Here is a 23393-nt window from a genome sequence, read left to right as displayed (position 1 = left end):
CCTGGTCTGCAAAGCAAGTCCAGGACAGCCAAGGCTACACAAAACCAATCCCCCCCTCCAAAAAAAAAAAAAGGAAGAAGAATTAGGTAAAGGACCATAGCATTCCATAATTTGCTGAGTGCCACACTAGTGCTCGGTCCAGGTCTCTCCCCATCATAGTGCCTCCCAAAGAGACTGCTTGTCTGGGTAGCACACTGTCTAATGGTAACCCACCTTCATCAGGGACTAATTATGAACACGTCACTTGATGGGCAAAGACAGCAGTTTTTTTCTCTCTCTCTCTCATAGCATGTATAATCTCTTTCCTGCAGAATAACACCAAACCTAGTGTGGTAATGCACACCTGTAATCATAGCACTTGGAGAACTGAGCAGGAAGATTGCTTCAAGCTTAACACCAACCTGGACTTCATAATGAATCCTTGTCTCAAACAAAAACCACAACAATAAATTTTTTGATTTTTTGAGACAGGGTTTCTCTATGTAGCTTTGGCTGTCCTAGACTTGCTTTGTAGACCAGGCTGGCCTCAAAATCACAGAGATCCACCTGCCTCTGCCTCCTGAGTGCTGGGATTAGAGGCATGTGCCACCACACCCAGCCCCAATAATAATTTTTAAAGCAGTCTTTTGCCAACTTCAACTCTTGTGTGTGAAGAGCTGACTCAAATACTGTAGTAAACAACCATCCCCAGGGCACAGAAAGGCAGTCCTGAGCCTGAGGTGCAACCCTCAGCTTCTAGAGTGGGTACGGAATGTGACCATGAGGCCTGTGCTCACCCTGCAGCATGCACTCACCCATGTATCCGTTCATTCAAAACAACTGGGCTTCTACCGACCACACCCACCCAGCAAGCAGAGCTTTCCAGCCCAGCACAACACAACCTGGTCACATCTTATTCAGAGCTCTCAGGGCCATCCATCTTAACTCTGAATGAAGTCCAAGCCTTTGCAGGGTTGTGTGCCCTGGTCCTTGCTGCCTTTCTGAATTTCCTCTCCACATTCCACTTTGCCATGTTTATCTAGACACACTGGCCTCCTACCATTCTCCATAAGTGCAAGGGCTTGACGCAAGACCTACACACTATCGTTAAGGTCACAGTTAATTTCCTTACTTCACTGGGGAACTCTGCCTAAGCGTCACCCAGTCAGAGAGCTAGCCTGTTACAAGTTACCACAGCTCTCTCATCCTCCTGTATGTTTCTTCATGTGTGTGATATCTTATGGTCTGGCTTGTCTCTCACGTATAAGCTGGGCAGCAGTTTGTGTCTGTGCCTGTTCCCCCACATCTAGCCAGTGTCATTTGAGTTGAAAAAGTGTTATCTGAATTACTGAGCTTCTATTCTGGGATCTGTAACGTTCCTCTGCTCCTCTGAAAACACTGTTGGTTCAAGATTAACCTTATTACTTAAAATGGCCTCTTACCCTGTATGGGCTTCTGCTCCTTCTGGCTCCCCAGCACACCCAGGGGCTGTAGGAACTTAACACTAAAAGTGCTCAGAGCAAGATCAGGTGGGCAGCAATTGTGGGACACTCTCTTCAGTTACCAGGTGTTTTCCTGTTACCAAGGGCACTTTTTGCTTTCCAAATAACTCAACATCTACCTGCAACACATGGGGTTACGTGTAAGAAATTTATCTAAGGCCACATCAAAGCTGTGCTGCCTTCAATAGCATGCATTAAATCATCAGTATCTAGCGTCCATCTTTCTGCAAGCTTGTTACTTCCTGATTGACCAAAGAAAGACTGCTCATATTGTTTGCAGCGGGGCCTCGAGCTAACAGGCCTCTCCTTTTGTTTCCAGATGGTAAGAGATTACCCTTCTACGTCTCTCTTGGATTGGCAATCCCTAGACCAATGTTTTCCCTTCCCACAGGAGCTGCAATACCCTGGAAGTCTTGGCATACCATTGCTATCACGGCCAGAATCTCCTTGTTCTGTTTTCTCCAGAATTAATGGGCCTGCTAAATGGAGTTTTAACCTTACAATTTCTGTGTATATGACCAAATTTACCACAATTAAAGCACCAGGTGTTTTGATATCTGAGGCCTCTAGCAATGGCTTGTCCTATAATGTTGGCTTGATGCTCCTGAGAGCCAGTATTAGCTGTCTCTCTCATCCTTTCATCTAATGGGGCTCCTCGTGCTAATATCTAATTGCTCTCTTACATTCACTATTTGCATTCTCATACGTCATGATCAGTGTCAGTGCTTGTCTGGTATAGCTCCATCTAGAGATGAATCTAATCTCTGAAGGCTTCTCCGGGGCCTTGAATTACCTTAGTAAATGAGATGATTGTCCCAAGCTCTTAAGGCTGCAACATGACATTGTTCAATTATTACATCTTCAGACTGGGCTTATTCTCCTAAGCTGGTATAGCACCCTTCACCAAGCAATTGATTTTTAACGACATTTATCCCTTCATTAGATTTTCTTGTTCTGTTTTCACGGCTTCGTTTCTCCACCACGATAACCACTGTAACTGTTGACCATCTTCTAACACGGCTGACACTAATCCCTTCCAGTCTTGGGGAATAAGTCTATGGTCTATGCTGCATAGCTCAGTTACTTAACATTTGTTTAGTGAAAGAAATGCTTTCCACACCTCTTTAAAATGCTTTAAATCTAGCATATCTACTGGACGCCATGCCGTCTCATCATGAGCCTCACCACCACCATTAGCAGGATATGCTGCACAAAGACTGGAAGAGCTGATGGTGTCTGTGTGGCCTAGAGAACTCCTCTAGTGGTGCACCTGCCTCCAAAGCTCTTTTTGCCTCTCCAGCTCTCTGGTCTTCTGTGCCCCCCTTCTGAACACAGGTGCTCTGAATACCTGGTGCATAGAGCAGGGTGGGGCGGCAAGAGCAGAGAACTCCTGTTTTTAGTTACCACCAAATCTGAACTTTTTTTTCCTGTTTGTCAGTGGTGCTATTTGCTTCCCAAGTGCTTCCATCTCTACCCGTAAACTGCCTTGTTGTACCGCCAACTCAGAAATCTTTTCCAGAACTAGAGAATTTAGTGACATTTCCGGTTTTCTTATCTCTTCAGTCTTTCTTCCAGTTTTTTTAAAAAAATGGAATACAGAAAGAGAACAAAACCGGAAAAGCCCCTCTGTGTATAAGGCGAGGAAAAAACCCTGCAACAGAAGCTGCCATTTTGCTGGCACCCTGAAACAGTGTCTTTATGCCTTCAGAACCCGTAGTTGCCGCTACAGCATTAGACGTCAAATTACTATTATGCTCGGGGCCCCGTGTATGGGTGCCAATTGCTGGCCTATTTTTAACCACTATTTTTATTTTGGGTTCCTTAAGTCATTCTTCCTACTCCACCCCAATCCTCCTACCCCAACACCAGGCAGGAGGGGAAGGAGGTTAGTGGGGAGAGGGGGCGCAGTTGTCCTTACCTGCTTCCTGCTGTTTAGGGTCGTCGGGTTCCTTGGGACAAGTCCAGTCTTGGTTTCAGGACATCTCCAACTTCTTCTCATCCAACTGCGAAAACAGCACAACCAGGAGCAGCAGAGGGAACCACCAGCAGCCTTCTTCTTTCTCAGAGCCCCTAGTCTCTCCTAGGGTCTGGCTTTTATCCCCACAGACAAAGACCACGCCCCCACACGAGGTAGTTCACGGTTGGCAGACATCACATGTCCTCTCAGGAGACAATTATCAGCTGTGGGCTAACTGGAGCAGCCCCCATAATCCCACACCTGGGATTAAAACAAAACCATGTTTACATATGAACCAAAACTGCCACGACACTGTGATAAAACACTTAAGGAGCTTAAAGAGGAAAGAATGCTTGACTCCGTTGGTTTCAGAAGTCTTAGTTCTGTCCCAAGGTAGATTGTTGTGGGAGGGCATGGAGGAGAGGGCATTCACCTCACAGAGGCCAGGAAGAGGCATGCCAGGGTGTTACAGACAAGATGGACCTACTCTGCAGAGCCACACCACTGACACACATCCTTAAACTAGGCCCTACAGCCTAATAACCTATTGCTCTGACCTTGTCCCTTATCTGCTGCCTCTCGGTAGCACTGCCATACCTTCAACACATGAACTGGGGAGAGGGGACACATCATACCTACACCTTCACACAATCTGCTGTGGTCTTAAAGATTGATGGAAGTTTGCCAGTTAAAAAGTTGTGAAAGGAGGCTGGAGAGATGGCTCGTTGGTTAAGAGTACTGGCTGCTCTTTCAGAAGATCCCTTGCACCCACATGGGGGGTCACAATCTGTAACTCCAGTTCCAAGGGATCCAGAGCCCCTTTCTGACCTCCCTGGCACTTGGTGCCCAGACATAAATGCAGGCAAACACTCATATGCATAAAATGAAACTTTGAAAAAATCCATACATACTCTTTCTAAGTGTGGTAGTGCACACCTGAAAACTTACCACCTGAGAAGGAGCTCAGGACTCAGGAAACCAAAGCAAGAGAGCATGAATTCAAGACCAACCCCAGCTACATGGCAAGACCCTGACATATGTGCATGCTGCTCCAGGGAAGCACAGGGGAGCTAGTATTAGTATGAAGAACTACCGTGGGGAGCCCTATCTGTTACAGAAGGGAAGACTTCCATGGGTTAAGCTACCTAATCCAAGTAGGGTCATGGTGTTAGGGTTCCTATTGCTGTGATGAAACACCATGACCAAAAAGCAAGTTGGGGAAGAAAGTTTGTTTGGCTTTACCCTTCCGTATCACTGTTCATCACTGAAGCCAGCACAGGAACTCAAACAGGGAATAAACCTGCAGGCAGGAGCTGATGAGGAGGCCATGGAGGGGTGCTGCTTACTGACTTGCTTCCCGTGGCTTGCTCAGCCTGTCCTTATAGAACAGTGGGCTGGGCCCTCCCCAATTAACCACTAATTAAGAAAACGCACTACAGCTGGATCTTATGGAAGCATTTTTTTTCTCAGCTGAGGTTCCCTTCTTTCAGATAACTCTAGCTTGTGTCAGTTAAAATAAGACTAGCCGGCACAGTCACTGATGAGAACAGGCAGAAGCTGGGTCAGGAATTTAAGAGGCCTCAGATCCCAGACTGGGTGTTTCCCCTGGGAACCACTGAGGAATCTCTATAGGTCTCTCCTATAGTTTCTATAAGTCACCTCCGAGGAATGAAGGGAAGGACTATGCCTTCTGATCTTCAACCTGTGAATGAACACAGGTCTAAGGATGCAAGACTGAAAAGAGGCCAGTGGGAGGCTGTTGGAAGTTCTCTACATGAAAATACAAAAGGCTTAGATCTAGAAAAGCCAGAGCACACGCACTTCCAGTGTTCAAGAGAGATGGCAGAGACCAAAGGCAGGAGAAATCACGATCCGTGTGGGGAAATCGGCATCTCTTGTAAACAGTGTAAGCTTTAGCATCCCACCTAGAGTGTGGGCACACTGTATGCTGTACCAGGCCCTGCCCTGGAGTGCTGGGGTGTTATGTTGGTTGACCAGTAGTCCACACTGTTGATAGCAAGCCCTGACTTACGCCATTCAGAGAAGCCCACAGTGGAGCAAAAGGCGGCCAGAAGGAAGCAGCTGCCGCAGCCACCTGCCTAGTAGTAAAGGACGGTGATGAAATATAAAAAGCTGCTGTTTTGTTGCTTCTCCACAAATCATAAAGAAACATGTGTTCACCCCAGATAGAGGGTACTGACTGGCTCCACCCAGCATAGTAGACCAGTGAGTTTATTGGGGGATTCAAAAACAACTGCATCTCCAAAAAGTGCCAGCAGCCAGCCGAACTTCCGCCTCTTTATATGCCATTGGCACCCTGTGCTAGTTTCATTTTTGCTGTGATAAAACACCCTGGCCAGAAGCAACCTAGGGGACAAGGGGGCTTGTTTGGCGTACAGAGTTACAGGCTGTCCCTTCAGGGACATCAAAGCAGGAACTCCGACACCTAATCACAGCCACAGTCAGGAGGGAAGAGGGAATAGATGCACTCTTGCTTGCTGTCAGCTAGCTGTCTCCTCTTCTGGACCTCTGCAATACTTTGTCCTGCATGATTCTAGGTTGTGTCAAGTTGACAGTTAAAACTACCTCCCCCAAGACCCCCGAAGAGCAGGAGCAGCTAGAGGGTAGGAAGGAGTGATGTCTGGGAGTAATCCCCCCAGTTACTATTCCTATGGGCCTGGCCCTTGCTGTTTTGCCTGTCTCGTTGCCATAGCTGCCAGCAGGGTGTTCTGTAGCCATCACTCCAGTTCAGCTCTGGAAGGCAGTGCTCATGTCACACCCTGAAGAAACAACTACAACAGCCACAGAGCCAGGCCTTGTGAAGCAGGGCACAGCAGGAGCAGAAACAAACAGCCTGCCACACAGAAGACACTGTCACTGTGCCCACAGACATGGCTGAGTGTTCAGTGTTACTGCCTGGGGACAGCAAGGGTGGCAGTGCAGTATAAGAGATGAATGCTTGCTGGCGGGTTGAGGAGTCAGTCCTATATACACCTTGGAGCTGGTAAGGCAGAGAAAACTCAGGGATGAAAGGAGTGAGTTAAGAGAAAAGGCAAATGTAATGGTGACAAAAGACCAAGAGGCCTAAGGAAGAGCCAGAGGCAAAACTTCATCTGATTGCTCACCTGTCCCCTCTCCCTGCACTCATACCCTGCTTCCATCAGGAAAGAGGAAAGCTGGCATGGGAGGGCCCTTCAGACACCTGGTAACCCTGAGGCTGCTACAAGGGGTCCGCACAGTCCCTCGGGGCCGATGGAGCATGCTGGAATCAGGTAGCCAGGAGGGTTCTGATAGGTTAGCTGGGAAGCATCATTAAAGATTAACAAAGTGAAGCCCACTTGCCCGCAGGACAGCATATCGGTTACCACTGCACCAGCCAGGCAGCTGAGGAATAGGAGGTAAGTGGCCAGGATGCGAAAGGCACCTCGCAGACTGTGCCGAGGAGTCCTGCCCGTAATGGTCAGCAGGGAGTGGACCTTTCACTGCTTCTGCTTCTGCCACTGTGACTGCACCGTCCTTTGCAGAGTGACCTGTAGGTGATGGAGCTCCTCCCTTTCCTTCTTGCTCCTCCTGGGACTCTTCTCTCCCAACTGCCGGCGCTGGGGTGGGAGGGCTGAGTGCTGCATCTTGGGGAGAGCATCTCTCCCTGCATCCAGGTCATTGCAGAAGGGTGAGGATAAACTGGCACCAGGAGGCCTGGACTCATAGAGGCCTGATCACCCCAGGCAAGATGTCCTCCCTTCCCAAGTTGAGACTCAGTTTCCCTAACTATAAAAGGAAAATTAATACAACTTATTGGAGAATTGGGTAAATGAATCCCCAAAAGTGACAAGCCATAAGATATAGTAGGCAGCTACTGTATTTCTGTTTAAGGTTCATTTAAAGGTCGCATTCTTTAATGAGTTTTTTAGGAAAGAGGGGGGAAAGGTTAGAAAAATTGCTTGCCTAAGCAGATCACCTAAGCAAGCTCAGCCTGTGGGTGAGGTACTCTGGCCTGAGGCCGGAGGCTGGGTTCTGGCTATGTGTTGGCTCTGATATGGGCATAGCCTTGAACAAGGTGCTGCCCTATCCCTGGGCCTCAGGGCCCCTCTATCTAAGGAGAGGGTAGGGGGGCCAAAGAAGGGACACTCACTGGCACCGGGTCTCTAGCTGTCATCTGTCAAAATTTAGAAGAGGTTCTCTCCTCTGCCATGTTGTTTCTGAAGCCCATGGTATGGGCTGGTCACTTCTTTTCCCTGTGTGGCCCGGGCTTCTTACTTTTTGGAATCAGTCTCCCTGTCTGCAAGAGAGACCGTTTCATGCAGCAGGGTGTCACAGTCTGCTCTTGGGCCAGGGCTCAGGGTTGAGGGACTGCTGCTGAAGTACCAGGGGTGGCAGATCCGCTGACAGATGTGACCTGAGCATAACAGCCTAGTGGCCATCGGCCATCCTGAGCCTAAATTGCTGTTGTGCCAGAGACTAGGCAGAAAAGACTGGAAAATTCATACCTTTAAGCAAGAAGCTACACCAGCATAAAATGTGGAGGTTGCCAGGCATGGGGGCACCCACCCACCTTTAATTCCAGAATTCAGGAGACAGAGGCAGGCAGATCTCTGGGAGTATCAGACTAGCCTGGTCTATGTAGCAAGTTCCAGGCCAGCTCGAGCTACACAGTGAGACCCTGTCTCAAAAAACAAAAATGTGGAAGGTGGTGGTGGTCAATCATTTGTCTGCTGTTGAGCTTGACCCAGAAGCTTCCTTTGCTTTCTAGATATGGATGTGGAGGTGTTTGTGTGGCCAGGACTGAGCATAGTGTTAGCATGCTAGAAAGCTTAGAGTCCTGGGCTGGAGGACATTTGTCTTGCGAGCTAGCTGCAGTCCTCCTGACCAACTCCTTTGTGGCTTGTATCAGGTAACTCTCTGAGCCAGACCCAGGGTCACAGACTCCATTCTTACTCAGGCACTTGTCTACATAGCCACATGAAGAGCACCCATCCAGAAGGAAGGGCCAATCTCCAGCCAAAAGAGAAAGAGGAAAACCAGGCAGCTAGAGAAATGGTAGGAAGGGAGGCAGAGAGTGACTCAAGAGGCCTTGGGATGGTGCCCAGTTCAGACCAGGTGGCTGTCGTTGGCTGGCCAGAAATTACATCAGGTGTCACTGAGCGGGTGTGGGTCCTTTGTCTCTGGCACTTCTGGGATCTCAGGTTCCATCTTTTCAGGAGATGCCTTTCCTACAGAGGAGAACTGGAAACTCAGCCTGTGCTCTGTCCCTGAGGAGCTGGGCTGCTGTCCAGAGTCTCACTGGTGGGGAGGGAGGGAGCAGAGGCTTCCTTAGCAGCAGGTGTCAGCCTTGCCTCGTCTGCCCGCCTCAGAATGCAAAGTTGCACAGACAACCAGGCAGGAGACAGGAAGGACTTGTAACCACTTACTTACCTGTCCCAGAAGTGGTACCTGCTACTCATACATAATTTGGAGATTCAAATTGAGGGGAAACCCCAGGATCTGCTGCCCCTCAGGAAACAATCAGCTCTTTCTCTGGTGGGAGCTGCAGCCTAGATTTCTCTTTAAATGTGACACAAAGCATGCTGGTGCGGGCTCCCCACACCGGCCCTCCTGTGAACATGAGCCTCAGCAGTGGGATCCTACTCTTTCAGGTCCAAAGTGGGTATGGCCTAGCTCATTTAATGGTGGCCCAGAACAGAGGGAGCAGTGCAGCACCTCACTATCTCTACCCCAGGTCCAGCTTCCCAGTGTGAGCAGGTACAAACAAGGAGGGGCCTACCCCGTACATGTGTAGTCCCCGCGTTCAGTCGGAGCCTGAGGTTCACCAGCTGTAGGCGTTAGTCCTGCACCCAAAAGAACCCATCAGACGTGATGATTCTTAACACACTGGTGGGGCTGAGGAGACAGTGGCAAGTGAGGAAGCAAACACAGCAAGCGCTATTTAAAGAAAAATAGGTAGATATCAACAGTTAAGAATTTGGATTCCCAGTAGGATGTCCTCACATCTGTCCCAATCTCCTGGTAAGTGAAGACATTCATGGGGCATGCCTTTTGGACTAGTGTCCAATTATAAGTGAGTATATACCATGTGAGTCTTTCTACTTCTAGGTTAACTCAGTATGATCGTTTCTAATTTCCTCCATTTGTCCACAAATTTCTGGATTTCCTGTATATATATATATATATATATATATATATATATATATATATATATACAGTAGTATTCCATAGTGTAAATGTACCACAATTTCTTTATCCATTCTTCAACTGAGGCACATTTAGGCTGTTTCCAGATTTTGGCTATTATGAATAAAGCTGCTATGAACATGGTTAAGCATATGTCCCTGTTGTGTGGTAGAGCATTTTCTGGGTATATTCCAAGGAGTAGAATAGCTGGGTCTTGAGGAAGCCCTATTCCCATTTTTCTAAGAAAGCACCAGATGGATTCCATTTATATTTCAGAGGGAAGAGCCACAGGAAACAAGAGAGAGGGTGAGTGAGAGATGAAGGCATGCGGGTGTTGCACAGGTGTGAGAGCCCATTTTTAAAGGAAGGCCAGCGGCATCTCCTCTGAGGCCAGGAGGAGTGGGGAGTGTGCCATTACAGCTATGTGTTGAGGTCTTTCTTCCCTCTACTGACGGCTGCACTCTGCATCTCTTCTCTGCAGGCCCCTCCACACAGCGTCAGGTGCAGAATGGCCCCTCTCCTGAGGAGATGGACATGCAGAGAAGGTAACCCTATGTCCCACAGACGCCTGCCTGCAAGCACCCCAGGAGTGCTGGGAGCATGCTTCGGCCGGCAGAGACACATAGAGCTCAGGCCACCACTCTCAAGGGTACACACTGGCAGCAAGGGCAGCAGAGGACACTACTACACGCCAGGGATCTGTGAGCTCACTGCAAACTAAGGATACCGGCTCCATGGCCAACAGACCCACACTTCCCTAAGCCCCTTCTGAAGCATGCCTAGTAACACGGTAGTGCCGGGTGGCCCTCTCATGGGGCACTAGAAGGAGGCATGTGGTCTTCCATTTCTCCTGAGGCCACATTTATTGAAGCCACAGGCTCCAAACAACCTGAAGAGCTCATTACTCACTTGAGTGAGTAGCTCAGATCAACCAGAAGGTCACACAAGTTTCTCTGAGATGTCCCTTCTCCATGTGTCCCAGCTTGCCAGTCCTCTTCCATGTACACCCCTCTCTCTAGGAGGCAGTGCAGGGATGTGGGGAGGTGGCTCAGCCAGTAAAGCACTTGCCAGGCAATAAACTAGAACTTCAGGACTCTCTCTCTCTCTCTCTCTCTCTTTTTTTTTTTTTAAGAAAAAGTTAGACATGGCACCACCCACTTGAATACCAGAGTTTTGGAGGCAGAAACAGGCAAACCCTATACTTCACTGACCAGCCACCCTTGCCTGCTTGCTAAGGTCCAGTCCAGTTAGAGGTTCTTTCTCAAAGAAAAAAAGTGGGTGGTGCCAAGGAACAGCATTCAGGGTCATTTTACACACACACACACACACACACACACACACACACACACACACGGGGGGGGGGGGGTGGAGCAGGGGAGCGGAGAAAAGGGTAGAGAGAGGAGAGGAAGAAGGAGGAGAGAGAAAAGAGCCCAGTGCTGTGGCTCTCAGGGGTACCACAGACGCAGCTTTCAGGCCTGGGTGCTCAGGCACAGAAAGGTCAAGGTCTGCTGTGGTTGCTTTTCAGACAAGTGATGGAGCAGCAGCAGCACCGCCAGGAGTCTCTGGAGAGAAGAATCTCGGCCACGGGTGAGCAAGAGTCCCCTTCCTCCATCCGGCTGCCACCCACATGTTCCGAGCGGCCCTCACTCCAATAGAACCCTCACCTTTCCAGCCAACTAGTCTCAAAACGGGATTGTTACTTCAGACGAAGTAGAACTGTGCGTAGGGCCAGGGAGCCTCCTCACCCTCCCCAGTGGACATGGAGAGTCACTTCCTGTGTCAGGGCTCTGAGAGCTAGGGACATGCTTGTCCTAACCTGAAGTGCACAGTGTGCCATGGGCGCTGGGAACACCCAGAGTTGGGGGCCAAGGCCAGAAAGGAATGCCAGAGCAGAGGTCCTGGGTACCAAGTGGGACTTAGCACATCACAGGAGAGGGGTGTCGGGCGCATTTGCCTCATGCTTTTGTACTTCATTTTAGCTCGTTTGCTCGATGCATTCTCAAGTTCTATCTTGCTCGTGGGCAAACAGCCTTAGCCACTTTCCAAGCACTCTGCACTCTCACCTGCTAAGGCACCTCTTCTCCACCGCCCATGCCACTGTGCACAGTCTAGGGTTTTTTTTTGTTTGTTTGTTTTTAAAGATTTATTATGTATACAGTGTTCTGCCTCATGTGCACCTGCACACCAGAAGACGACACCAGATCACATTATAGATGGTTGTGAGCCACCATGTGGTTGCTGGGAATTGAACTACAGACCTCTGGAGGATCAGTCAGGGCCCTTAGCCTCTGAGCCATCTTTCCAGCCCAAGCAAGTCTAGTTTTAACGTCACATCAGCCCCTCCCGTCACCCTGGGGCACAGCTCGGAAGCCACCCTGCACTTTCCCTCCCACTTCCGCTCCCACAGGAGCGTCTTATTCTTTTTCCTTCCAGGCAGCCCATTTTCTTTGCTCACCACTGATTCCCTTCAGCTATCCTGACACCTCTCCTGTCTGGTCCCAACTCTATACGGCATTCACCCAAGAACCTCAGCTTCCACGGGCATCCTTTGGGCCTACTCTTAGTAGAGCTTGCCTTGAAGCACATGTCTTTATTTACCTCTGATGTGTAGACTTTCTTCATTAGGCCATAAGCACCCTGCGCTGTTTTCCTCAGCACGTGACAGTCCAGGCAGCATGCAGTAGAGGTTCCCTGACTAGTCATAGTGGAGGCCAGCACTCAGCTTAATGGTTCCTTGACCCAAAGTCCCGGTCAGCTCTGGGACACACGGTTACTTACCTCTTAACAGTGTCCAGGGCCTAAGTGTCAGTCCCTAAGATGGAGCCAAGTGCTTAGAGTAGAAAACGGCACTGCCAAGATCTCCCTCCCACTGGAAAAGCATGAGTGGAGATAGAGGACGTTTGCTGTGCTCAAAAGCTGTTAAGCTACTGAGTTGCCTGTCTAGCCAGCCTTGGTCCTGAAGAGACTAGACTAGGGCATCATTGTGATGGGGCTGGGTTCTGCAGGGCCTTCCTGAGAGGGGGAAACTGTTCTCATCTCTCCCATGAGCAAGCTGCCCTCTGGAATGAAAACCTTAGCTGGCTGTTGGAGACTGACTCCTCCCTCATTGCATTTCAGGGCCCATCCTTCCACCTGGACATCCCTCATCCGTAGCCAGCGCCACCCTCTCATGTAGTGGGCCTCCACCCCCACCTCCACCTCCAGTTCCCCCTCCACCCACAGGGGCCACTCCCCCACCTCCACCCCCTCTGCCAGCTGGAGGAGCCCAGGGGGCCAACCACGATGAGAGCTCTGCATCAGGACTGGCTGCTGCCTTGGCCGGAGCCAAGCTAAGGAGGGTGCAGCGGGTAAGAGTTCCCGGCAGGGTGAACGGGCCGGTCACCAGTTCATCAATGAGACACTGAGCAAAAGGCCCTCTGCCTGTTATTAAACAAGTAAACAGGGACAGCGCCTTGTCAGCTGCCTTGGTTAATAAGTGCCGAATCTGCCTCTGCTTTTTAGTCATGCTGATTTAACTTGCCTCCAGCTGATTCGGTTTGCTCCCCACCACTGGTGCATATGCTCTGAAATGAGCTACATATAATCATAACTCTGATCATAAAAGAGTGCCCCTGATAGATATCTCTGGCTTGAAATTTGTTTCCCCTCCTCCCTTGTGACCAACTGGCTTTGGCAAGGACTCAGGCTGTGGACCTACCATGCCTGTCCCCGGGCCTCCCTGGTTTCTGGTTTCCTGGCCTGTGGACTTGGCAGTGTGGACTAGCAGCCTCACTCCTAAGGTCTTTCTTCATCTCATACCCACTGGAGCTGCCGCTGCTCCCTCCACCGTACCAGAGTATGACACACATATGCTTCCTCACCCTCAGCCAGAAGATGCATCTGGAGGCTCCAGTCCTAGTGGGACTTCAAAGTCCGATGCCAACCGGGCAAGCAGCGGGGGAGGTGGAGGCGGCCTCATGGAAGAAATGAACAAACTGCTGGCCAAAAGGTGGGTATAATGCCTCCTAGAGGCCATGTGCCTCTTGGGAAGCTGCCATCCTCAACTGAAGGTCATTGCAAAGACACGTTCAGGGGGCTACTTGAAAGCCTATGAGACATACGACACACTGCCAGAGTTTGAGAGCTTTCTGGAGAAAGTGGAGGAAGAGGCAGGGATGGAATTGAGAGATGACTTGAGCACAGAGAGATGGGAGAAGATGGGTCCCTCTGTGTCAGGGTCGGCTCTATGCCTATTATCTGGTCGCCCCAATAGGTATGGTTCTGGCCTGCCCAGGCCATTGCCCTGTCACTCGTAAGTGTGCTCTAGCACTAGAGATTCTGACTCAGGGTTCTAAGGCTATGGCTGACCTGGAGAACCAGCTGGACCAGAAGCAGGCCTGCTATCCTAGCACTCTGCCCGAGAAAAGATAAGGCAGCAGCAGAGGCCTGCTCCCTGGTGTGCTGCTAGTACAGTGGGTAAGAGTTCCTGGCAGCGTGGGGTAGCCAGGCACCCTTCACCCATCAGCAAAGCACCTCCCATCATCAGAGAAACACTGAGCAAAGGCAGTCCCCCATAGCTATGTAGGTAGACCTATGCTTCCAAGATGCGGAGGCAGCTGTGTGCGCCCTGCTACTTACTTCCTCACTCTCTTCTGCCTTCCAGGAGAGTGAGAAGGGTATGCCTGGGCCTCCCACACTGTCGTCCTAGCTCATCTCATTAAATCCAAAAGGGAGACTCTGAGCATGAGGAGAGGAGGCGGGTCCTGAAGTGCAGGCAGCTGCGCTGGTGCTTGATGGAGGGGCAGAATCTGGCCTCCTCTCCACATATAGCAGATACTGCATCAAAGGTTGTTGGAAGGCACTGAGGCATCTGGAGAGCTGGCCTTCCCAAGCCTCCCAGGAAGCCTAGGCAGACATAAACTGCCAAGACAGGAGCCAGACATGTAAGCAGCCTTCACAGAACAAGTCAAGGCCTATAGGAAGGAGAGAACGGGCCTGACAGAGGAGGTGCCGCCTGTACTCAGCTTTCACAAGTGCAGTTCTCTGGGCTGGGGGCAACACATGTGCCAGGCAGTGTTCAAACAGCTGCAGAGGCTCAGGAGACCAGCATTTATAGAAGACTATAGGAGGTCGGCTAGAACAAAGGCTGAAAGAGCACCTCACTGCCTAGCTGGATTGCATCTCAGAACACTCAGAGGTGACTTGGGCTTCAGGTAACAGTAGAAAATATCTTTAGAAAAGAAAATGTTTGCCCCTTCCCTGAACCTAACTAAGACCAGTGAGCTTAACAACTTGGCCTAGGTGGTGCAGCCCAAACTGAGACGGAGTACTCTCTCTCTCTCTAAAAACAGGAAAAGGTTAGAGTTGCCAGGAGCCAAGGAGACGCCAGGTGCTGGGTGGGGGTGGAGGGTAGGCTCTACAAAAGCAAACATGCTTTGTACAATCTGCAAGGACCAACCACGCAACTCTTTGAAATCTACCTCATTGAGACTGGTAGTCCTGCAGCTTTTGTCTCCTGCTTAGTCTACCTGCAGTGGAGGACAGGGGGTGTGAGCACTAGCCCTGTCACAGGCATCGGCCTCTAAATCTCACCAGTGGACAGGGGAATGACTTGGTCTCTAGTTGTCTGTCTGTCTGTCTGTCTGTCCGTTTTTACAGTGTTGGGTTGGAACCCACACCTCTTACATGCTAGGCACACGTACTGCCACTGAGGCACACTCTCAGCCGAGGCGTCCCTCTATCTTCTGGGCATCAGTGGACTGAAATGGGGTGAAGGGACGGAGTAGACCTCCAGGAAGAGGTGATGATGGCTGACATAAATCAGATGGTAGTGACGATAAGGCAGGGTGGGAAGACTACAACAATTTGGTGAGACTTCCTGTTCCCCGTTTGGGAGGACAGTAACTAGACCTCCTGTCCTGAGAGGCTGAGATGGCTTGTATGAACCCTGCCCCTGCAGCCAGAGACAGCTCCCCAGCATACACCAGGGCCACTTCACTCTTGGCAGGCTGCTCACCTCAGGATATAGGACACTGGTGCTTTGGAGAGCTCACACAGTTGGAAATCCACCAGAGCACATTGCTGGCACAGGCCCGCTTTTGCACCTGGGAGGAAGCCAGACGCAGGAACCATTGAGACCAGGAAGCAGCAGTAAAGTTAGAGTCCTGTAAAAGGGATTTTCATGCATGTGATGAAAGTGCATGAGTATGGGGCAGCCCTTCTGCTCTCCTGTGCACTTGTAGCTCCTCAGTGTTGCTCTAGACTGGGAAGGGTGTGACTAGTTTACCTGAGGTCCAAGAGAAAGTCTTCTCCCCTCCGACATGATTGCTGGAGTTGAGGTTCCCCAACCAGCCAGCTGCAGCAGACGCCTCCCAAAGTGCTGACCTAAAATAGACAGACGGTGGTCCAGGGTGCCAGTCTGTCCATAGGTCTTGAATAACTGACTCCTGGGGGGCATAAACAGGGTACAGCCACCTTCGTTCTCCCTCAGAAGCTATGGCCACCACCAGCTGAGCTGAACAAAGAGACACCCCAAGTGCTTTCTTCCTGCCCAGACCAGTCCTGAGCCCAGGTCACAGGTTAGCACAGAAAGTCTTACTCCCGACCTTGGCTCATGAAAAGGAGGGTGCCTGACCAAGTGCCCTGTGCACGCACACAGACGTCCTAAGCCAGACATAAGTCTGTCAGGGAACCAAGTGTGGGCATGAAGGCAGCCTAGGGCTCTAGCTCATTGGGAAACCTTAGAAAACTTTTCTTTTCTCCCAACATCTAGGAGAAAAGCAGCCTCCCAGACAGATAAGCCCGCTGACAGAAAGGAAGATGAGAGCCAAACGGTAGGTACTGTTCTACCCTGCCTGCCCACACCCTCAGGCCTACCTCCAATATAAGCAAATCTCCCAGTAAGGCCACTGGGAACTGGGTATCTGGTTTGGACACAGCTGAGAGGGAGCAACAGGGATCCTTTTGTGGTGTAGGTCCAGCCAGGCTTGTACCTCCTGAGCATCTCTTGACCAGACCCTTGGAGCCATCACTGAGCAGGGAAGGCAGAAGTAGGCAGGAAAGCCGCAGCCACCAGGAGTGCGTGGAAGAGTCCCAGGGAACCACAGACCCACTATACTCCAGCATACCAGAGCCGCATCAAAGGATTTAGGTGCATCTGCTGAAGCCTGTGGAAGTCAGAGTGGTTTTATTCCAAATAATTCATAATTCTAAATGCCCCACCTGAATCCATCAAGCCCAGTGGGAGCTGAGGTTCCCAGCCATGGCAGGATCCTGGAACGTGCCCTCTTGTTCTTGGCAGGCAGATGGAGCCTGATCTGTCAATTGAGCCCTCAGCCTCAACTGCTATTTATTGTGACCAGTTTTCCCTGTGTTCATGATAAGCTTTCTTTCTTTCTTTTTTTTTTTTTTTTAAGGGTAGGATTCTATGGGACTGCTGGGTAAAGGCCTCAAGTACAAGTAGTATGAAGGCTGCACCTTACTAGCAGAACTAGAGAGACCTATAGGTGCTGGGACCAGTGTGTGCTTCCTGCCTCATCGTCCTCACGGGCTCAGCCAGTGAGGTGGGCCTGGTGCCCCTGGGCTCTAGTCCTCCCCGCCAGTCTGTTGTCATTGAGGCTGCGCCTGCGCCGGTTCCCTGGGCCTGGGCATGCGCAGTTCTCCCTGCCCGCCAGCTAGCCTCTCTCAGCCTGTGCTGCCCTGTGATCTTTATTCCCTAAAAAACGGCTTCTCTGGCCCCAGACTAGGAAGGTTGCCCCCACTGCCATAGCTCTTGGCTTCTGCCGTGCCCTACCTACAGTCAGGGTTGCCTTGCAGACCTCACCCACTTACATCTCTGTAGACTCAAGCCACACATGCTGCAAATACAACGGCCGTGTGGCCAGGAACCACTGGATATTTACATGGGCGTGTTGACTTGGTAGCCATATTCCATCAGGTCAGTGCTGGCTTTTCTTAGGCGGCAGCTAGTACTCCCTAACCGCAGCTTCAGAGTTCCTCAGGCCACAGGACCGTGAGGGAGGACTGGATTTCACTAAGCCCTGGCCTTGTTGAAACTCTCTCTGGCCTCCTTTTTTTAAGGGGGGGGGGGTGCGGAGGGTAAGACAGGGTTTCTGCTGTGTTCCCTCCCAGACTAATGAAAGGGTCCTTCTCTCCCCCACTTTAGGAAGATCCTAGCACCTCCCCATCCCCAGGGACCCGAGCCACCAGCCAGCCATCTAACTCCTCAGGTAAGAGGGCACCTGGCCAACAAGTCTTGAGGTCTCAGAGCAAGTGGTCAGCTGATCTGGCCACTGCACTCTGTGGATGAGTGGAGAGGGTCAAACTGCTGAACTCCAGGTTCTCACAGTATCTACTCTGTGACAAGGGGCTTTGGCCCTGGTCCAGCTAAGAGGAAGGCACCAACAATACCATCCACAGTGAGGATGTCATATAGAGGCTGGAGGCTTTGTGGTGGTGAGGGTTTTTACAATTCTGAGCTTCCACGTTAGTCTTGAAAGCTACCACTTAGCCATACCCCTGGCCATGAAGCTATTTAATGTCATATTTTGTGTCTCCTGAGTGAAGCCAACTAGACCGATACTCCTTAGATCGCCAATTGACCTTACTCTACCAGAAACAGCCCCTGGCCCTATCCCGGTCACTGCAGCCAGCTGTAGCAGAGGGGCTGTGATTAGGAGACTGAGCTGAGGTTTGGTTTTGGGGAGAAGACACGGAGGCTGGCTGTTCAGGCTTTAGCTAACAACACACTCAGTGTCAGCTTCGTGTCAAGCATGGGACTCATGAATGTGGTAAGAGAAGCAGAGTCAGGTTACCCCAACCGACAGATGGACATTCTTGCCAACTTCTGTCTGTCTCAGTGTACATGCCTTCCAGCCTTCTAGAGTTTCCAGCATGGAAGATTCTTTGGCCGTAGCTACGGCCCTTACTTGTCCTACTGTGTGGGTTAGGGATTTTCCATGCTTGGCAGTAGAAGGGATTTCCCACAACACTTTTCCAGTATCCTGCTGGAGTGTGGCTGCAGCCCCAGATCTTGCTCCTATAGGCCCAGCATTGCCTGCCAGGGGGCTTTGAGGTAACCTTCCTCAGACCGAGGTTGGTCTCCAGACAAGGCTCAGCTTAGGGCAGGACAGCCTTGATGTCCCTCTGCTTGACGCCTGGCCAGTGTGTTCTGCTCAGTGGAGTGTACTTCCTCTGAACTGGAGCATAGATTGTAATCTAGTATGACAAGGGTTGAGCCTTCCCAGTCCAAAAGCCCAGAATGCTCCAAATTTTGAAACTTTCCAAGCAATTTACAGATAAACTGTGAATCTGCAACCCCTCTGGTCCCAGGCCTCCAGATCAGCTCCCTCAGCCTGTACCACTAGGCTTAGAGAAAGGAAAGCTGCTTCCAGGCCCAGGAAGGGAGGAAGGGAGCAGGCCAGACTCAGTGTGAGGAGACTAAGTGAACAGAGGTGCAGAGGGATTCCAGGGAGCCTGGCTGCAGGAGCATGTACGAGTACAAGATTAATGGGGTGTTAGGACAGGTTCCCCTGCCTACTCTCTTGTAGCTGGCATCTCTGCTGCCCTACTAGCTGAACCAAGCTCCAGGGAGAGGACTAAGTTTTGAGGAAACAGTGGGGACCAGTTCCTGCTAACAGGGAGACCGAGCCTCGGGAGCCAGGTTGCACCTCTGCTCCATCTAAGCAGCTTCCCACAGCGGCTCTGTACCCACTGCCTGGGTAGACTCCTGTCAAGGGTATTTAGGAGTGGGGAGACACTGAATGCTCTCGGCTCTGACCCTTCGTGAAATGAATTGGCAGAGGCTGGCCGGAAGCCCTGGGAACGGAGCAACTCGGTGGAGAAACCCGTGTCCTCGTTGCTGTCCAGGTGAGCTGTTCTGGGAAGGGCTGAGGCACGTCTCGTGGGTGGGCTCCGGCACTGGTTCACGTGTCTGTTTCATTCCATTGCCGTAGAACCCCATCCGTGACAAAGAGCCCCGAAGCTAAGAGCCCCCTTCAGTCGCAGCCTCACTCTAGGTACCGACAACCCCACTGCCCATGTGTTGCCCGGGCTCTGGGGCCTCCTCTGTTCTCTTGCTCATGACTAACACCCCCAACCCTGTCTCGTGTTGTGGTATTAACAACTTGCTCTGGGAAGGGTGGTCTGCTCGTTCAGCCCTGGGGTGAGGTGAAGCTAGAGACCCTCACAGTGGTGCAGGCTAGCTCCTTCCTCCACTGAGAAGAGATGGCCAAGGCCCTGGAGAGGCATGGCTGTTAGAGGAAGAGAGAAGCAAATCAGACAGCCGTTAGTCCCTCCCCCCCCCCCAGGGCAACCATGGGGCCGGCTGCTGCCCCCAGCACAGCGGCTTCAGATCTTCCTCTGCATGCAGCACAGCTAGCCAGCCTTCTCACAAATCAGCTGGCCATGTTTCCCAAACCAAATGCAAGTATGACAGCAGGCTAGACCACTGAGAACTCACCTGACCCAAAAAGTCAGAGAGAGTCACTGAAGCCACATATGCCCTACATTTGAAGACCCCGGAGCCCACACCAAGAAATCTCTCCATTGGCCACCCCACATGGAAGCAAGCAGCTCTTGTCACATAGCAGGGGACATCAGAAGCCAGGCTTGCAAAGTGGAACAAAGTGAAGAGCAAGAACTCCAGCCTGGCCCTGACAAGCATACCCATGGTCAGCCAGGCTGTGTGCCAGAGCTAGCTGCGGATCCTAGGAGAGGCTCTGCAGAAGACTGAGGACAGTGGTAGTCTGAGGTGGGAGCTTTACAGAAGGGCTGCCCAGGTGAGAGAGAAGGTGCTGTGTAGAGATGTGGGAGGCAGCCTCACTGTGAAGAGATGGAAGGTGCTGATACCTTGAGCATACCCACCCTGGCGAAGTCAAAGAACAGGCCAGTATGGCAGAGAGAGTGGGAAATGGGGCTTGGCTGCATGGTGATTGTCCCTATGCAGGGTCTCTGCAGAGCACTTGAGCACAGGACTGAGTCTAAAGGAGGCCCACTCCATCAGAAGCAGAAGGCTGGCAGGAGACTGGCATAGGTCTGTGGCCTTCCAACAGAACTTGTTCTGCCTACAAGTGATGCTCAGCGTATGCTCCCACTTGTCAGTGGCCAGGCGTTCCTCCATGGGCAGACACCTGGCTGAGGCCTCTCTCTTAGAACAAGATCTCTTTGCAGCTTCAGGCCAAATCTGGTCTCTAGTTTTAGTGCCCAGCACCACAGCAGCCACCCACTCAAAGCTCACCTTCTCTCCATGATGGCTGCTGCGTGGATGTGGGAGAGCCGAGGCAAGCGCCTCAGGGCCCCGGCGGTCACTGCTGAAATGGTGCTGGCGGCCCATAGGCAGGGCCTGCAGCTGCGGTGCCTTGCCTTCCAGGACCCAAAATTCCTGGCAGACCAGTTCAGCACCACAGCTAACATCTGCTCAGGCAGGACGGATGCATGAACACTTTACTTTTCAGCCTCGTCTCATAAACCCTGGAGCTCAGTAACCCTCACTCTCCTAACACAATCCCTCACACTAAGCTGTCCCCATAAGTGGACATTTGAATTCCATCACATCCAGTCTCCCTCCCTGGTTCCCGCACGATCCTTCCCTGGAGCCGTAGGCTTCTGTAGCTGTTGTCTCCACATGGGTAGAGAACCGGGTCCAGGCTGAGTCTGCCTTCAGCACCTCCGCCACAGTGTGCAGGACCCTGGAGTTAGGTCCACACAGTGGCCTGCGAGCATCTGGAAGAGTGCCTGCGCAAGAGGCGCTGAAGTTCAGATCCGTGGTCTCAGTCCAGAACGTGTTCTAAGCATCGCCAGTAAAAGACCGCCACAAAAAGAGCAAAGCCACATCCTAGCTGTTTCCTGAAGGAGCAAAGTAGGCGAGCCACATGGCGCTAACTAACTACAGTTTCACTGCTACCATAGTGGGTTTCACCAACCAGAGTTCAGCTAGGAACACAAGCTCCATGTGGAGGAAGACGTGCTCAGCCCTGTCCCTCTCCAGGGAGGCAGGGGTCACTGACGTAGACTGCCTCAGTTGCCTCTTCTGCGTAGGCCCTCCAAGCCAGAAGACCGCTCCTGACTTGAGCCGGGAAGTGTGGTTAAGGGGACTGTGGAAGCCTCTGAGAGGCAGGGTGTCGCCTCCTTCCCCAGCAGCCCTCGGTAAAACACAGCAGGAGGTTGGGGAGCACATGGCTCTTGAACCCTAAGAAGGGCAACTCGGACACCACAAGGCTTCCCCCACGTGGGTGCCTCCAGGCCCCAGCAGCCACGTTCCCACACCTGCCTGTTCTTCTTCCAGGGTGAAGCCTGCTGGGGGTGTAAGTGATGTGGGCCTGGATGCCTTAGATCTGGACCGGATGAAACAGGTGAGAGCCAGTAGCGGTCAGCAGCCTGGGCGACTATGTCTGGCCAGCGGGTCCCATGCTTGACTGCCACCAAGGCAGGAACCTGGCCAGTGGAGGAAAAGGGAGTGCCCCGGGCCCCTGCAGCCTGCTTCTGGGGCCCCTCCCTGTGGGCAGCCATCATGAACTGAGGGGTGGCAAGCACGGAGCCTGCCCAGGGCCTGGCTGAGGAGCCAGCGTCTGTCCCTTCACTCTGAGGCTCTGCCCGGCAGGAGATCCTGGAGGAGGTGGTTCGGGAGCTCCACAAGGTAAAGGAGGAGATCATTGATGGTGAGTGGGGGCTGCTCCCGCCGGGGATGAGCTTACTGCCCTTCCAGCACCCCACGTCCACCCCAGTCTGTGGTTGTGAAAATGAGGCGGCTTACCGAGAGTACACATCTTTCTGGGGTGTGGCTTCTGTGTCTGAGACCTCCCTTGCCTCAGCTTCCTCCCAGAAGATCACCTGTAAAGGAGAGGGAGGGCCCCAAGACACCCCAAAGTCTCTGTCCTTTCCTGTTCCCTTCCATTGCCTATCCAAACCTGCTGCCATGCTGTCTCTGGAGGGCCCCTGAGCTCCTTCACAGTCTGCATGGCCCTGTCTGTCTAGGGGCCAGATGTGGTGTTCCCTCCCCAAAGAGCATCTGGTGGCTGCAAATGCTAGTGAGACTGTGACCCTCATATCACATCTGTCCCCCAGGCCCTTTGAGGGCACACCTGCACTCATGTCCCACCTTCTGCCCCCCCTCCCCCCAGTCACTGGGTCCCAGACTATCAGCAGTGGCCTGTGAAGCCAGAGGGGTGGCCGGCTCCATAGGGAAGATGCACACAGAGGTGCTGTGAGAACCTGGCAGCCAATAGCTATGATAGCTACAACCCTTGTCCACAGAGAGCACCATTCCTGTCCGTCCAGTTCCATCAGAGAACAAGTCAAGAGAGTGTTCATGAGTGCAGGGCACGAGACAGCACAGCTATGGGAGTTAGTTGACTGTCCCTGCTGCCCCACAATCCAGCCTTGGGGACATAGCTGGATCAGAAACCCTGCTTCTGGGGCCCCTCCCTGTGGGCAACCATCATGAACTGAGGGGTAGTGAGTGTCAAACTGTCTTCAAGAGAGCTGCCTGGAAAGAGGCAGGGTGTAGTAAGAGCCTGCCTCCATCATGTAGGTCCCATGCCAAGAGCCAAGAAAGGATGTGAGGGCTCTGGCCTGCAAAGACCCTGTTATTGAATGTGGCTGTTAGTTCCCTCCAGGTCTGTCCACTGTGAGGGTACCGGAGGCCTGTGATGGAGTGGGGAGAGTGTGGGGAACTAAGAGAAGGAAGCCCAGATCGGGGGAAGAAACTGGATGAGGGGGCCAGAAGAAGGAAGAGAGGAGTTTGGGAAGGCTTAGTGGGTGCTCAGGCAGACAGAGCAGAGCCAGCCCGGAGGAGAGAGGCCAGGCACCAG

At 51.9% G+C, this 23393-nt stretch overlaps 1 protein-coding gene and 1 long non-coding RNA gene across 8 annotated transcripts in view; one reads left to right on the top strand and one right to left on the bottom strand.

The window, feature by feature from the left end:
• Nucleotides 1-5826, bottom strand: part of LOC311603138 — a 28379-nt gene extending 22553 nt beyond the window's left edge. For both annotated transcript variants that reach the window (XR_014780960.1, XR_014780961.1), the window contains exon 1: nucleotides 3400-5826. This is a non-coding gene — a long non-coding RNA (uncharacterized lncRNA). The remainder of the gene's footprint in view (nucleotides 1-3399) is intronic.
• Nucleotides 1-23393, top strand: part of EVL (Enah/Vasp-like) — a 134814-nt gene that overhangs the window by 110568 nt on the left and 853 nt on the right. For 5 of the 6 annotated variants that reach the window (XM_084792002.1, XM_084792000.1, XM_084792004.1 and 2 more), the window contains exons 4-13: nucleotides 10088-10151; nucleotides 11132-11193; nucleotides 12724-12953; nucleotides 13473-13594; nucleotides 16358-16418; nucleotides 17750-17813; nucleotides 19386-19452; nucleotides 19539-19601; nucleotides 21869-21935; nucleotides 22184-22241. In XM_084792002.1, coding sequence (XP_084648128.1) covers nucleotides 10088-10151; nucleotides 11132-11193; nucleotides 12724-12953; nucleotides 13473-13594; nucleotides 16358-16418; nucleotides 17750-17813; nucleotides 19386-19452; nucleotides 19539-19601; nucleotides 21869-21935; nucleotides 22184-22241 — 858 coding nt within the window. The remainder of the gene's footprint in view (nucleotides 1-10087; nucleotides 10152-11131; nucleotides 11194-12723; nucleotides 12954-13472; nucleotides 13595-16357; nucleotides 16419-17749; nucleotides 17814-19385; nucleotides 19453-19538; nucleotides 19602-21868; nucleotides 21936-22183; nucleotides 22242-23393) is intronic. The other variant, XM_084792003.1, reaches the window with a different exon arrangement.

The sequence above is a fragment of the Acomys minous genome (genome assembly GCF_964271855.1).
Source record: "Acomys minous genome assembly, chromosome: 8".
NCBI classification, from domain to species: Eukaryota; Metazoa; Chordata; class Mammalia; order Rodentia; family Muridae; genus Acomys; species Acomys minous.
The sequence above is the reverse complement of the archived record's forward strand: the minus strand, read 5'-3'. Positions and strand labels throughout refer to the sequence as shown.